At 54.0% G+C, this 15,367-nt stretch overlaps 1 protein-coding gene across 1 annotated transcript in view; it reads left to right on the top strand.

Moving 5' to 3' along the window:
- The window catches only part of LOC116953266 (ADAMTS-like protein 2), a 96,897-nt gene that overhangs the window by 44,939 nt on the left and 36,591 nt on the right, over window positions 1-15,367 (top strand). Inside the window, exons 6-9 of the mRNA XM_076063550.1 lie at window positions 6,812-6,935; window positions 10,373-10,453; window positions 11,495-11,670; window positions 13,900-14,055. Of these exons, the coding sequence (XP_075919665.1) occupies window positions 6,812-6,935; window positions 10,373-10,453; window positions 11,495-11,670; window positions 13,900-14,055 (537 nt within the window). The remainder of the gene's footprint in view (window positions 1-6,811; window positions 6,936-10,372; window positions 10,454-11,494; window positions 11,671-13,899; window positions 14,056-15,367) is intronic.

Here is a 15,367-nt window from a genome sequence, read left to right as displayed (position 1 = left end):
GGAGTGGAGTGTCGCTGTGATGACGACGTTGGAGGGTGTCGCTGTGATGACGACGTTGGGGAGTCGAGTGTCGCTGTGATGACGACGTTTGGGGAGTGTCGCTGTGATGACGACGTTTGGGGAGTGTCGCTGTGATGACGACGTTGTGGAGTGGAGTGTCGCTGTGATGACGACGTTGGGGAGTGGAGTGTCGCTGTGATGACGACGTTTGGGGAGTGGAGTGTCGCTGTGATGACGACGTTGGGGAGTGGAGTGTCGCTGTGATGACGACGTTTGGGGAGTGTCGCTGTGATGACGCCGTTTGGGGAGTGGAGTGTCGCTGTGATGACGACGTTGGGGAGTGTCGCTGTGATGACGCCGTTTGGGGAGTGGAGTGTCGCTGTGATGACGACGTTGGGGAGTGTCGCTGTGATGATGACGTTAGGGGAGTGGAGTTTCGCTGTGATGACGACGTTAGGGGAGTGGAGTGTCGCTGTGATGACGACGTTGGGGAGTGGAGTGTCGCTGTGATGACGACGTTTGGGGAGTGGAGTGTCGCTGTGATGACGACGTTGGGGAGTGGAGTGTCGCTGTGATGACGACGTTGGGGAGTGTCGCTGTGATGACGCCGTTTGGGGAGTGGAGTGTCGCTGTGATGACGACGTTGGGGAGTGGAGTGTCGCTGTGATGACGACGTTTGGGGAGTGTCGCTGTGATGATGCCGTTTGGGGAGTGGAGTGTCGCTGTGATGACGACGTTTGGGGAGTGTCGCTGTGATGACGACGTTGTGGAGTGGAGTGTCGCTGTGATGACGACGTTGGGGAGTGGAGTGTCGCTGTGATGACGATGTTGGGGAGTGGAGTGTCGCTGTGATGACGACGTTTGGGGAGTGGAGTGTCGCTGTGATGACGACGTTGGGGAGTGGAGTGTCGCTGTGATGACGCCGTTTGGGGAGTGGAGTGTAGCTGTGATGACGACGTTGGGGAGTGTCGCTGTGATGACGACGTTGGGGAGTGGAGTGTCGCTGTGATGACGACGTTTGGGGAGTGTCGCTGTGATGACGCCGTTTGGGGAGTGGAGTGTCGCTGTGATGACGACGTTGGGGAGTGTCGCTGTGATGACGACGTTAGGGGAGTGGAGTGTCGCTGTGATGACGACGTTGGGGAGTGTCGCTGTGATGACGACGTTAGGGGAGTGGAGTGTCGCTGTGATGACGACGTTTGGGGAGTGTCGCTGTGATGACGACGTTGTAGAGTGGAGTGTCGCTGTGAAGACGACGTTGGGGAGTGGAGTGTCGCTGTGATGACGACGTTGGGGAGTGGAGTGGCGCTGTGATGACGACGTTTGGGGAGTGGAGTGGCGCTGTGATGACGACGTTTGGGGAGTGTCGCTGTGATGACGACGTTGTGGAGTGGAGTGTCGCTGTGATGACGACGTTGGGGAGTGGAGTGTCGCTGTGATGACGATGTTGGGGAGTGGAGTGTCGCTGTGATGACGACGTTTGGGGAGTGGAGTGTCGCTGTGATGACGACGTTGGGGAGTGGAGTGTCGCTGTGATGACGCCGTTTGGGGAGTGGAGTGTCGCTGTGATGATGACGTTGGGGAGTGTCGCTGTGATGACGACGTTGGGGAGTGGAGTGTCGCTGTGATGACGACGTTTGGGGAGTGTCGCTGTGATGACGCCGTTTGGGGAGTGGAGTGTCGCTGTGATGACGACGTTGGGGAGTGTCGCTGTGATGACGACGTTTGGGGAGTGGAGTTTCGCTGTGATGACGCCGTTTGGGGACTGGAGTGTCGCTGTGATGACGACGTTGGGGAGTGGAGTGTCGCTGCGATGACGACGTTGGGGAGTGGAGTGTCGCTGCGATGACGACGTTGGGGAGTGGAGTGTCGCTGTGATGACGACGTTAGGGGAGTGGAGTGTCGCTGCGATGACGACGTTGGGGAGTGGAGTGTCGCTGCGATGACGACGTTGGGGAGTGGAGTGTCGCTGTGATGACGACGTTAGGGGAGTGGAGTGTCGCTGCGATGACGACGTTTGGGGAGTGGAGTGTCGCTGCGATGACGACGTTGGGGAGTGGAGTGTCGCTGCGATTACGACGTTGGGGAGTGGAGTGTCGCTGCGATGACGACGTTGGGGAGTGGAGTGTCGCTGCGATGACGACGTTGGGGAGTGGAGTGTCGCTGTGATGATGACGTTTGGGGAGTGGAGTGTCGCTGTGATGACGACGTTAGGGGAGTGGAGTGTCGCTGTGATGACGACGTTTGGGGAGTGGAGTGTCGCTGTGATGACGACGTTAGGGGAGTGGAGTGTCGCTGCGATGACGACGTTAGGGGAGTGGAGTGTCGCTGCGATGACGACGTTGGGGAGTGAAGTGTCGCTGCGATGACGACGTTAGGGGAGTGGAGTGTCGCTGCGATGACGACGTTAGGGGAGTGGAGTGTCGCTGCGATGACGACGTTGGGGAGTGGAGTGTCGCTGTGATGACGACGTTCGGGGAGTGGAGTGTCGCTGCGATGACGACGTTGGGGAGTGGAGTATCGCTGCGATGACGACGTTGGGGAGTGGAGTGTCGCTGTGATGACGACGTTAGGGGAGTGGAGTGTCGCTGCGATGACGACGTTGGGGAGTGGAGTGTCGCTGCGATGACGACGTTGCGGAGTGGAGTGTCGCTGCGATGACGACGTTGGGGAGTGGAGTGTCGCTGCGATGACGACGTTGGGGAGTGGAGTGTCGCTGCGATGACGACGTTGGGGAGTGGAGTGTCGCTGCGATGACGACGTTAGGGGAGTGGAGTGTCGCTGCGATGACGACGTTGGGGAGTGGAGTGTCGCTGCGATGACGACGTTGGGGAGTGGAGTGTCGCTGTGATGATGACGTTGGGGAGTGGAGTGTCGCTGCGATGACGACGTTGGGGAGTGGAGTGTCGCTGTGATGACGACGTTAGGGGAGTGGAGTGTCGCTGCGATGACGACGTTGGGGAGTGGAGTGTCGCTGCGATGACGACGTTAGGGGAGTGGAGTGTCGCTGCGATGACGACGTTGGGGAGTGGAGTGTCGCTGTGATGACGACGTTGGGGAGTGGAGTGTCGCTGTGATGACGACGTTTGGGGAGTGGAGTGTCGCTGTGATGACGACGTTTGGGGAGTGTCGCTGTTATGACGACGTTTGGGGAGTGGAGTGTCGCTGTGATGACGACGTTGGGGAGTGTCGCTGTGATGACGACGTTTGGGGAGTGGAGTGTCGCTGTGATGACGCCGTTTGGGGAGTGGAGTGTCGCTGTGATGACGACGTTGGAGGGTGTCGCTGTGATGACGACGTTGGGGAGTCGAGTGTCGCTGTGATGACGACGTTTGGGGAGTGTCGCTGTGATGACGACGTTTGGGGAGTGTCGCTGTGATGACGACGTTGTGGAGTGGAGTGTCGCTGTGATGACGACGTTGGGGAGTGGAGTGTCGCTGTGATGACGACGTTTGGGGAGTGGAGTGTCGCTGTGATGACGACGTTGGGGAGTGGAGTGTCGCTGTGATGACGACGTTTGGGGAGTGTCGCTGTGATGACGCCGTTTGGGGAGTGGAGTGTCGCTGTGATGACGACGTTGGGGAGTGTCGCTGTGATGACGCCGTTTGGGGAGTGGAGTGTCGCTGTGATGACGACGTTGGGGAGTGTCGCTGTGATGATGACGTTAGGGGAGTGGAGTTTCGCTGTGATGACGACGTTAGGGGAGTGGAGTGTCGCTGTGATGACGACGTTGGGGAGTGGAGGGTCGCTGTGATGACGACGTTTGGGGAGTGGAGTGTCGCTGTGATGACGACGTTGGGGAGTGGAGTGTCGCTGTGATGACGACGTTGGGGAGTGTCGCTGTGATGACGCCGTTTGGGGAGTGGAGTGTCGCTGTGATGACGACGTTGGGGAGTGGAGTGTCGCTGTGATGACGACGTTTGGGGAGTGTCGCTGTGATGACGCCGTTTGGGGAGTGGAGTGTCGCTGTGATGACGACGTTTGGGGAGTGTCGCTGTGATGACGACGTTGTGGAGTGGAGTGTCGCTGTGATGACGACGTTGGGGAGTGGAGTGTCGCTGTGATGACGATGTTGGGGAGTGGAGTGTCGCTGTGATGACGACGTTTGGGGAGTGGAGTGTCGCTGTGATGACGACGTTGGGGAGTGGAGTGTCGCTGTGATTACGCCGTTTGGGGAGTGGAGTGTAGCTGTGATGACGACGTTGGGGTGTGTCGCTGTGATGACGACGTTGGGGAGTGGAGTGTCGCTATGATGACGACGTTTGGGGAGTGTCGCTGTGATGACGCCGTTTGGGGAGTGGAGTGTCGCTGTGATGACGACGTTGGGGAGTGTCGCTGTGATGACGACGTTAGGGGAGTGGAGTGTCGCTGTGATGACGACGTTGGGGAGTGTCGCTGTGATGACGACGTTAGGGGAGTGGAGTGTCGCTGTGATGACGACGTTTGGGGAGTGTCGCTGTGATGACGACGTTGGGGAGTGGAGTGTCGCTGTGATGACGACGTTGAGGAGTGTCGTTGTGATGACGACGTTAGGGGAGTGGAGTGTCGCTGTGATGACGACGTTTGGGGAGTGTCGCTGTGATGACGACGTTGGGGAGTGGAGTGTCGCTGTGATGACGACGTTGGGGAGTGGAGTGTCGCTGCGATGACGACGTTAGGGGAGTGGAGTGTCGCTGCGATGACGACGTTGGGGAGTGGAGTGTCGCTGTGATGACGACGTTAGGGGAGTGGAGTGTCGCTGCGATGACGACGTTGGGGAGTGTCGCTGCGATGACGACGTTGGGGAGTGGAGTGTCGCTGCGATGATGACGTTGGGGAGTGGAGTGTCGCTGCGATGACGACGTTGGGGAGTGTCGCTGTGATGATGACGTTTGGGGAGTGGAGTGTCGCTGTGATGACGACGTTTGGGGAGTGGAGTGTCGCTGTGATGATGACGTTTGGGGAGTGGAGTGTCGCTGCGATGACGACGTTTGGGGAGTGGAGTGTCGCTGCGATGACGACGTTGGGGAGTGTCGCTGCGATGACGACGTTTAGCGAGTGGAGTGTCGCTGCGATGACGACGTTTGGGGAGTGGAGTATCGCTGCGATGATGACGTTGGGGAGTGGAGTGTCGCTGCGATGACGACGTTTGGGGAGTGGAGTATCGCTGCGGTGATGACGTTGGGGAGTGGAGTATCGCTGTGATGACGACGTTGGGGAGTGGAGTGTCGCTGCGATGATGACGTTGGGGAGTGTCGCTGTGATGACGACGTTGGGGAGTGGAGTGTCGCTGCGATGACGACGTTGGGGAGTGGAGTGTCGCTGTGATGACGACGTTGGGGAGTGGAGTGTCGCTGTGATGACGACGTTGGGGAGTGGAGTTTCGCTGCGATGACGACGTTGGGGAGTGTTGTGTCGCTGTGATGACGACGCTGGGGAGTGGAGTGTCGCTGTGATGACGACGTTAGGGGAGTGGAGTGTCGCTGCGATGATGACGTTGGGGAGTGGAGTGTCGCTGTGATGACGACGTTTACGGAGTGGAGTGTCGCTGTGATGATGACGTTGGGGAGTGGAGTATCGCTGCGATGACGACGTTGTGGAGTGGAGTGTCGCTGTGATGACGACGACGACGACACCTCCTCCTGTTTTATCAAAACAATATGTGGCGTTATAGGAGGAGAACATACTGTACTGTATGTCCCATGCACGGATGGAAAATCCAAACCACTCCGTTGTGTGTTGGATTTTGGACACCCAATAAATGTTACGTGGTCTTTTGTGTGTGACCGCAGTCACCGCACACTGCCGGAGTGTTTTTGATTTTCCATTTGTGAATCATTGTCGAGTGTAGCCGCATCTGCCCCTGCCACGGTTAGCGTGGTGGATGTGGTTGAGGCCACCACCATGAGCTTCAGGGAAGATCTGCCTCGTCGGGTCTCTCACGAGGAGGGAGGTGGTTGTTGGTGTCTTATGGTGAACTCCTTTCCGTTCGCCAAGCGTCGTTGTCATCGTTCAGGGTCGAAGTCGCAGTGTTGAAGGTTCAGCGATAACAGCCCTTGGTGCAGATTAATTCCTGCCACCAGACACACAGACATCGACTACTAGGCTGGGCCAAACCCGACAGGTAGCAACCCTATAAACGTGCAACCCTATAAACGTGCAACCCTATAAACGTGCAACCCTATAAACGTGCCGTGGTGGCGAGAGGTTAACTACCTCGCCTGGTCTACAGGAGGTCGTGGGTTCGACGCCTGCTGTGTATTTGGAGTTTGCATGTCTCTCTCCCCGTGGTCACGTGGACTTTTTTCTGAGTCCTCCAGTTTCTTCCCTCCACATTCAAAATCAACGTGCGCTTAGAGTATTTAATAATAAGCCACTTCGTTGAGCTACCACTTGTGGCCAGGTCACTTATATAAAAGGACTAAGCTGTACAGCTCCGTGGGCTGGTAAGATAAGACGTAGTTTAAACAGTCCTCGTTGGCAATCCACTGTTGGCTGACGGCACTCCTCACGTCACGCGGTCCGTGTGGTCACTTCACCAGACTCCACGCCGGTCACTTCGAGTTGGGGAAGTCGGTGGGCCGGGGTGGGGGCAGAGGCGTCAGAGCGTAGAAGAACGCCACAGCGCTCGATTTTGCCGATGTGACGACGAAATGGAATGCGTTGCACTGCCGCTTCCTCCAAGACATTTGACCGACGGGGCTACTTTGAGCTCCGTCTCTAAGTGGGGGCCCTTCCACCAGCAGCGTCGTCAGAGACGCGGCCTCATCGTGAAGAGTCCGATGACGACGATGCTGAGAGCGCCGCTCCTGTGGTTTTGTGCCTCCTGCAGGTCGTGGGATGTGACGGCGTTCTCTATTCCTCCAAGCGGATCGACAAGTGCGGCGTTTGCGGGGGCGACAGCAGCAGCTGCTTGCGAGTGACCGGGAACTACCGCAAAATCAGTAACGACGTCGGTGAGTGTCACGGCGAGTGTGGAATCAGTCATGATGTTGGTGCGTGTCACGGCGAGTGTGGAATCAGTAACAATATCGGTGAGTGTCACGGCTAGTGTAGAATCAGTAACGATATCGGTGAGTGTCACGGCTAGTGTGGAATCAGTAACGATATCAGTGCGTGTCACAGCTAGTGTGGAATCAGTAACGATATCGGTGAGTGTCACAGTTAGTGTAGAATCAGTAACGATATCGGTGAGTGTCACGGCTAGTGTGGAATCAGTAACGATATCGGTGAGTGTCACAGCGAGTGTGGAATCAGTAACGATATCGGTGAGTGTCACGGTGAGTGTCACAGCGAGTGTGGAATCAGTAACGATATCGGTGCGTGTGACGGCGGGTGTGGAATCAGTAACGATATCGGTGTCACGGCTAGTGTGGAATCAGTAACGATATCGGTGAGTGTCACGGTGAGTGTCACAGTTAGTGTAGGATCAGTAACGATATCGGTGCGTGTGACGGCGGGTGTGGAATCAGTAACGATATCGGTGAGTGTCACAGCGAGTGTGGAATCAGTAACGATATCAGTGCGTGTCACAGCGAGTGTGGAATCAGTAACGATATCGGTGAGTGTCACGGCGAGTGTGGAATCAGTAACGATATCGGTGAGTGTCACAGCGAGTGTGGAATCAGTAACGATATCGGTGCGTGTCACAGCGAGTGTGGAATCAGTATCGATATCGGTGAGTGTCACGGCGAGTGTGGAATCAGTAACGATATCGGTGAGTGTCACGGCGAGTGTGGAATCAGTAACGATATCGGTGAGTGTCACAGCGAGTGTTGAATCAGTAACGATATCGGTGAGTGTCACGGCGAGTGTGGAATCAGTAACGATATCGGTGAGTGTCACGGCGAGTGTGGAATCAGTAACGATATCGGTGAGTGTCACGGCGAGTGTGGAATCAGTAACGATATCGGTGAGTGTCACAGCGAGTGTGGAATCAGTAACGATATCAGTGCGTGTCACAGCGAGTGTGGAATCAGTAACGATATCGGTGAGTTTCACGGCGAGTGTGGAATCAGTAACGATATCGGTGAGTGTCACAGCGAGTGTGGAATCAGTAACGATATCGGTGCGTGTCACAGCGAGTGTGGAATCAGTATCGATATCGGTGAGTGTCACGGCGAGTGTGGAATCAGTAACGATATCGGTGAGTGTCACGGCGAGTGTGGAATCAGTAACGATATCGGTGAGTGTCACAGCGAGTGTTGAATCAGTAACGATATCGGTGAGTGTCACGGCGAGTGTGGAATCAGTAACGATATCGGTGAGTGTCACGGCGAGTGTGGAATCAGTAACGATATCGGTGAGTGTCACAGCGAGTGTTGAATCAGTAACGATATCGGTGAGTGTCACGGCGAGTGTGGAATCAGTAACGATATCGGTGAGTGTCACAGCGAGTGTTGAATCAGTAACGATATCGGTGAGTGTCACGGCGAGTGTGGAATCAGTATCGATATCGGTGAGTGTCACGGCGAGTGTGGAATCAGTAACGATATCGGTGAGTGTCACAGTGAGTGTGGAATCAGTAACGATATCAGTGCGCGTCACGGCGAGTGTGGAATCAGTAACGATATCGGTGAGTGTCACAGCGAGTGTGGAATCAGTAACGATATCGGTGAGTGTCACGGCGAGTGTGGAATCAGTAACGATATCGGTGAGTGTCACAGCGAGTGTGGAATCAGTAACGATATCAGTGCGCGTCACGGCGAGTGTGGAATCAGTAACGATATCAGTGAGTGTCACAGTTAGTGTAGAATCAGTAACGATATCGGTGAGTGTCACAGTTAGTGTAGAATCAGTAACGATATCAGTGAGTGTCACAGCGAGTGTGGAATCAGTAACGATACCGGTGAGTGTCACAGTAAGTGTAGAATCAGTAACGATATCGGTGAGTGTCACAGTTAGTGTAGAATCAGTAACGATATCGGTGAGTGTCACAGCGAGTGTGGAATCAGTAATGATGTCGGTGAGTGTCACGGCGAGTGTGGAATCAGTAACGATACCGGTGAGTGTCACAGCGAGTGTGGAATCAGTAACGATATCAGTGAGTGTCACGGCGAGTGTGGAATCAGTAACGATATCGGTGAGTGTCACAGCCGTTGCACCGATGCCGCATTATTCCAACATCAATTTGTTGAAAGAAGCCCCTTGCCGTGGGTGTAGTCGTGCGATCCATGCGATTCTCTCACAATCGCCTCGTGCTTAAATGTCGGCGTGAACTGCTACGATTTGTCACCGATGGATGTGAGTAGGATTCGTTTCTTGGTGGGGTGTATCCTGGCCTTCGTCCGGCAGTGGATTGACCACTGGGCCGCACGGCGGAGTTCACACCCCGGTTCGGGGTCAACGCGACCCATCGCCGATTCCGTGCTCGATCAAACGAGAGCCACTTCGCTGGGAAGTGGCGGTCACGGATAATACACTTGCCCCTGCCATGGGAATGTGGAACTTCCACCGCTGGCTCTGCAGGGCTGTAGACGGGAGTGGAGCACCAATGCCTGCTTGCTTAGTTGGATCATGGCTGACATTAATTGTATCGTTTGCATTGTGTGTGTGTGAGTGTGGGAGGGGATGGGGTTTTATTATATATTCTTGAAGGATTTACAAGTGGGGATAAAGTGGCAGCTATTTGAATGAAACAACGTGGATTGGAAACCGGGCAGTGAGTTTTTGTCGTTCCAGACGGGGGGGGAGGTGGTGCTTGGCAAAATCCTCTTGATCCTCCAGTTACCCCTCCCTCCCTCCCTTGTAAATGAGGAAACACTGGCGTTTTGTCAGCGGTCGTTATATTGATTTTAATGTTCATTTTATTTCGGTTGTCATTTTTTTCTACAGCTTGCGAAAGTATGCGAATTATAAACTCAAAGGCACTTTGTGTTTGAGTGTGCCAGCCAGCCAGCTGACAGGTCAGCCACGCCAAGGAGAGAGAGGAGAGAGAGAGGGAGGGAAAGAGAGATAGAGCCAAAAAAAATTGGGCAGTTTAACAAAAGCAGCTGTTGCCTAAGTGGGTCACCCCTCTCTTGCATGCGATTTGCACTTTGTGTGTGTGTGTGTCCGTTTGTGTGTGTGCGTGTGTGGGGAGCGATAGTGTAGCGGTTAGCGCGCTGCGCTATGAACCTGGCGACCCGGGTTCGATTCCCGCTCACGGCCAACACCAGTGACGATTATCTGAACCGGTCCCGGGCCTCCCCTAGGTCGACTCAGCCTCAAATGAGTACCTGGTGCGGTGTGTAAACATTGCCACTAGGGAGACAAAGGCGGTCGGGCGTGATGCTGGCCACCCACCCCCTCGTGTACCGTTCCGGCCTTCATAGGTGCTCGCTAACAGCACTTGCCCCGACAGTCTGTTAAGGCTATATGGGGGATCTTTGTTTATCTTTGTGCGTGTGTGCAGGCTATGTCTATGTGACCAACGTCCCGATCGGCGCCACCGACATCCAGGTCATCGAAAAGAAACGCTCGGACAATGTCCTTGGTAACTCATCTTCATCACACAGCAGCAGCGGAAGCTTCAGAATTGTTATCACCGTCATTGTCATCATTAGCGGCAGATATTGCATCATCGTTAGCAGCAGCAGCATAACACTCATCAGCAGCGGCACATGTCAGCATTACCAGAAGCAGCATAATTGTCGTCATCAACATTGTCGTCATTAGCAACAGCATTATTATCATCATCAGCAGCAGTATCATCACGATCATCATCACCAGCAGCAGCAGCAGCATCACGTATTATCACGTGTGTGGATGTGGGTGGGGAGCCATGGCGCAGTGGTTAATGCGCTGCACTACGAGTCCAACGACCCGGGTTCGATTGCCACTCATGGCCAACGTCAGTTACAAAGGTCTTTACCGGTGCAGGGCCAACCCTAGGCCAACTCAGCCTTAAGAATACGTACCTGCTATGGTGTGCAAACATCGCCACTGGGAAGACAAAGGCAGCCAGGCACGGTGCTGATCACCCACCATCTCGTGTACTGTGCCTGCTTTCATAGGTGCTACTCGCTAACAGCACTTTCCTCCACAGTCTGTTAAGGCTACACAGGGGACCTTTGTAAAACAGACTAAACTAAACATTCTATTTTGCCAGGTAAGGCCCACTGAGCGATATAGCTCTCTTTTTTCAGAAGCGAGCTGACCACAAATGATAGCTCAACAAAGTGGCTTATCGCGTGGACATTAATGGCAGACAAATACTCTAAATGTGGAGGGAAAAACACGGAGATCCCGGAGAAAAATCCACGCGACCACGGGGAGAGAGACACCGCAAACTCCAAATATACAGTAAGCATCAGGGCCGGTATTGAACCCACAACCTCCTGTACACCAGGCGAGGTAGTTAACATCCCCTAGCCACCGTGATGATGAGAGAGAGACACGAAAACTCCAAATATACAGTAAGCATCAGGGTCAGTATTGAACCCACAATCTCCTGCATACCAGGCGAGGTAGTTAACATCTCGCCCCCGTGGCACCCCCGTTGTATGTTCTCTGTGCGTGGCACTTTATTTATTAGCACTTGCAGATGACTCTGGGAATTTCTTCATCAACGGAAACTTCATCCTGGACAACCCGAGGAATTTCCGCATGGCCGGGACGGTCTTCAAGTACCGGAGGCCCTCCAACGTGCTCTCGGACGGCTTTGAGTACATCGTGGCTGCGGGACCCACCACGCAGTCCATCAACGTCATGGTAAACACGTGACCACCAGCGTCACCGTAAACAGGTGACGATCAACGTCATGGTAAACACGTGCCCACCAGCGTCACCGTAAACAGGTGACCATCAGTGTCACTTTAAACACGTGGTCACCAGCGTCACGGTAAACAGGTGACCATCAGTGTCACTTTAAACACGTGGTCACCAGCGTCACGGTAAACAGGTGACCATCAGTGTCACTTTAAACACGTAGTCACCAGCGTCACGGTAAACAGGTGACCATCAGTGTCACTTTAAACACGTGGTCACCAGCGTCACGGTAAACAGGTGACCATCAGTGTCACTTTAAACACGTGGTCACCAGCGTCACGGTAAGCAGGTGACCATCAGTGTCACTTTAAACACGTGGTCACCAGCGTCACGGTAAACAGGTGACCATCAGTGTCACTTTAAACAGGTGGTCACCAGCGTCACGGTAAACACGTGACCATCAGTGTCGCTTTAAACACGTGGTCACCAGCGTCACGGTAAGCAGGTGACCATCAGTGTCACTTTAAACACGTTATCGTGATAATAATGATCGTGATAAGTATTATCACGATAATAATAATAATGATCGTGATAATTCTTATCGGAGGTGCGTCGGGGGCGTGGGGGCGAAGGCCAACACACCAGGGTGGTAGATCACGGCAGTCGACAGTGGCGGTCTGATTGTTGCTCGTTGCTTTGCGATGAAGCCACGCAGGACCGTGAGTCGAGGTGAGCGTCCCGACTACGGCGGTGTCTACCGTCGCGCTCCCACTGTTCTTCGCTGGAGAATTGAAGAGGGAGAAAATAAAACACCAACCCCCTTTGGTGTTTAGGAATTCTTAAAGCGGTGGGGCGGAGGGGGGGGCAAGGGTTGGGGGGTGAGGGGGGGGGCTGCCCTTATTAAATCCGCAGCTTGCGTGCGGAGTGAGAGTTGTGCGTTTCGCGATTGGAGTTGACGTGGCGGGACCATTGGGGTTGCTGGATGGTTTGGAGGCGGAGGGGGAAGAGGGTGGAAAAAAGGGGTCCATTTAAAAATACATTGGAAACGATGTGTAGACTGTTTTTGTTGTTATAAAGGTTAAAAAAATATATATAAAACATGTCTCGCCGTCTGGCACAACCGCCAAATTCTGCGCTCATATGCGGAGTCCGTCCTTGCGAAGGCGACGGCCTCCGTCTTGCGAGAGAGCGCGGGGTCGAGGACTAATTGCCATTAATCGCGATGGCCATTTATTATTTGGACGTGTAAAAAAAAAAAAGGTCCCAGCAGTCCTTCAAAGTGCTCGTCGGGTTCTTTGCTGTTGTCACGTGACTCTTTTGCTCAAAGTTGTTTTGCCAATTATTTTTTTTTGTCTTCTACTTCTTCTTACTCGGCGCTGGGAAGGAAGTTGTTTGTGGCCAATCCTTTGGGCACGAGCGCAAAAAAAATGCGATTTGCTCACTCACGCCAGACGGCTAGCGGAAGGTCCTCCACTAGAGGGAGCTCCAGACAGCCCCCCCCCGGATGGAGGTACTTTGGCCTAGTCTTCCACTCACACGGAGGTTCACCTGCCGCACGGGCAGATCAAATCGATCAGGCGACCCCCGATCATGCTAACCGTGTAATTCTACGCACTTGGCACGTTCTGTTGACGTGACAAGCCTCGCTGATCGGGTGGTGTTGGGTGAACTTCAACATTAATATTCACGCGGTCAACATTGATTGCGAATAACAAAGGCCGCGGAAGCCGAGGACGTGCCAAGTTTCAACGTCTCCAGCTCCACTCGGTCTCCCAGTCAGGCCCAGCGATGATCCGGGACTCACCGAGCAAATAAGTGCATCGAGCGAGCGAGCGAGCGAGCGAGGAGGCGGCGATGTCGGGCAGCGTCGAGGTGGAGCGCATCGCCGTCATCACCGTCGTCATCGTCGTCATCGTCGCCATCGTCACCATCTTTGTCATCGCCATCGTCACCATCTTTGTCATCGCCATCGTCATCGTCGCCATCGTCGTTGTCATCATCACCGTCGTCATCGTCGCCATCGTCGTTGTCATCATCACCGTCGTCATCGCCGTCATCATCGTCGCCATCGTTATCGCCATCGTCGTCATCGTCGCCATCGTCACCGTCGTCACCGTCGTCATCGTTGCCTTCGTCATCACCGTCGTCATCGCCATCGTCATCACCATCGTCATCGGCGTCTTCATCATCATCGTCGCCATCGTCATCACCGTCTCTGTCTCTCTCCCGCAGCTGCTGAACGAGAACGGGCGCATGCAGTACGTGACGTACGAGTTCACGGTGCCCCGCGTGCCCATCACCAAGGCGACGCCGTCGCTGCCCGAGCGGCCGCAGTTCCTGCAGCTGCGCGACGCCGACAACGACGTGGACGACTCCCACGTGCCGGAGGTGGGGTGCTGCTGGGGTGCTGCTGGGGTGCTGCTGGGGTGGTGGTGGGGTGGTGGTGGTGGGGTGGTGGGGTGGTGGTGGGGTGCTGCTGGGGTGCTGCTGGGGTGGTGGTGGTGGGGTGCTGGTGGGGTGCTGCTGGGGTGCTGCTGGGGTGGTGGTGGGGTGGTGGTGGGGTGCTGCTGGGGTGCTGGGTGGTGGGGTGCTGCTGGAGTGCTGCTGGGGTGCTGGGGCGATGCGATTGGCGGAAACCATCGCACCGATTCGGTTCCGCAGTAAAACATCGGACCGGCCGTGGGTTCCATCCCCACGGTGACGCCTACTGCCGCCGCCGCTGTATTTGTGGAACTTGCGTGCCTCTCTGTCTCCTCGTGGTCGAGAGGAGTTCTCTCCGGGGTCTCTGGTTTTTCCCTCCACAATTACAAACACGCGTTTAGACTATTTGACTGCTATGAATGTCCACGCGATAAGCCACTTCGTTGAGCTGTCATTTGTGGCCAGGTCGCTTCTGAAAAAGAGCTACATAGCTGAGCAGGGCTCAACCTGGTAACATAAAAAAGAAAATCGTTGAAACTTTCGTTTTTAGTGTCACACGTGGGGTTTCTCACGTGATCCGTTTCCCTCCCGCATGCATACACGCTCATCCATTGACTGAAAACATCTTTATACACAGGGCACTGCAGAGCTTGGGTAATTCAGAATCAGGATATTAGAATATGTAGTTATATTGGAGGAGGAATCCGATGAGCTGTAAAGCTCTTTCACAGATGTTCAGTAGGGGCGGGTCATGACGTCACAACAACAAACAGTATACAAACCGCGATCGGAGTGCAAAGTATAGGAAAGGTAAACACATCACTACAACATAAAACACACAAACACAAAGAAAGGTAAACACATCACTACAACATAAAACACAAACACAAAGAAAGGTAAACACATCACTACAACATAAAACACACAAACACAAAGAAAGGTAAACACATCACTACAACATAAAACACACAAACACAAAGAAAGGTAAACACATCACTACAACATAAAACACACAAACACAAAGAAAGGTAAACACATCACTACAACACAAAACACACAGACACAAAGAAAGGTAAACACATCACTAAAACACAAAACACACAAACACAAAGAAAGGTAAACACATCACTACAACATAGAACACAAACACAAAGAAAGGTAAACACATCACTACAACATAGAACACAAACACAAAGAAAGGTAAACACATCACTAAAACATAGAACACAAATACAAAGAAAGGTAAACACATCACTAAAACACAAAACACACAAACACA

This window comes from Petromyzon marinus, unplaced genomic scaffold (assembly GCF_048934315.1).
Source record: "Petromyzon marinus isolate PM22_M1 ecotype Great Lakes invasive population unplaced genomic scaffold, UKy_Petmar_22M1.pri1.0 PM_Scaffold_149, whole genome shotgun sequence".
Taxonomy (NCBI): domain Eukaryota; kingdom Metazoa; phylum Chordata; class Hyperoartia; order Petromyzontiformes; family Petromyzontidae; genus Petromyzon; species Petromyzon marinus.
This window is presented reverse-complemented; position numbering and strand designations above follow the sequence as displayed.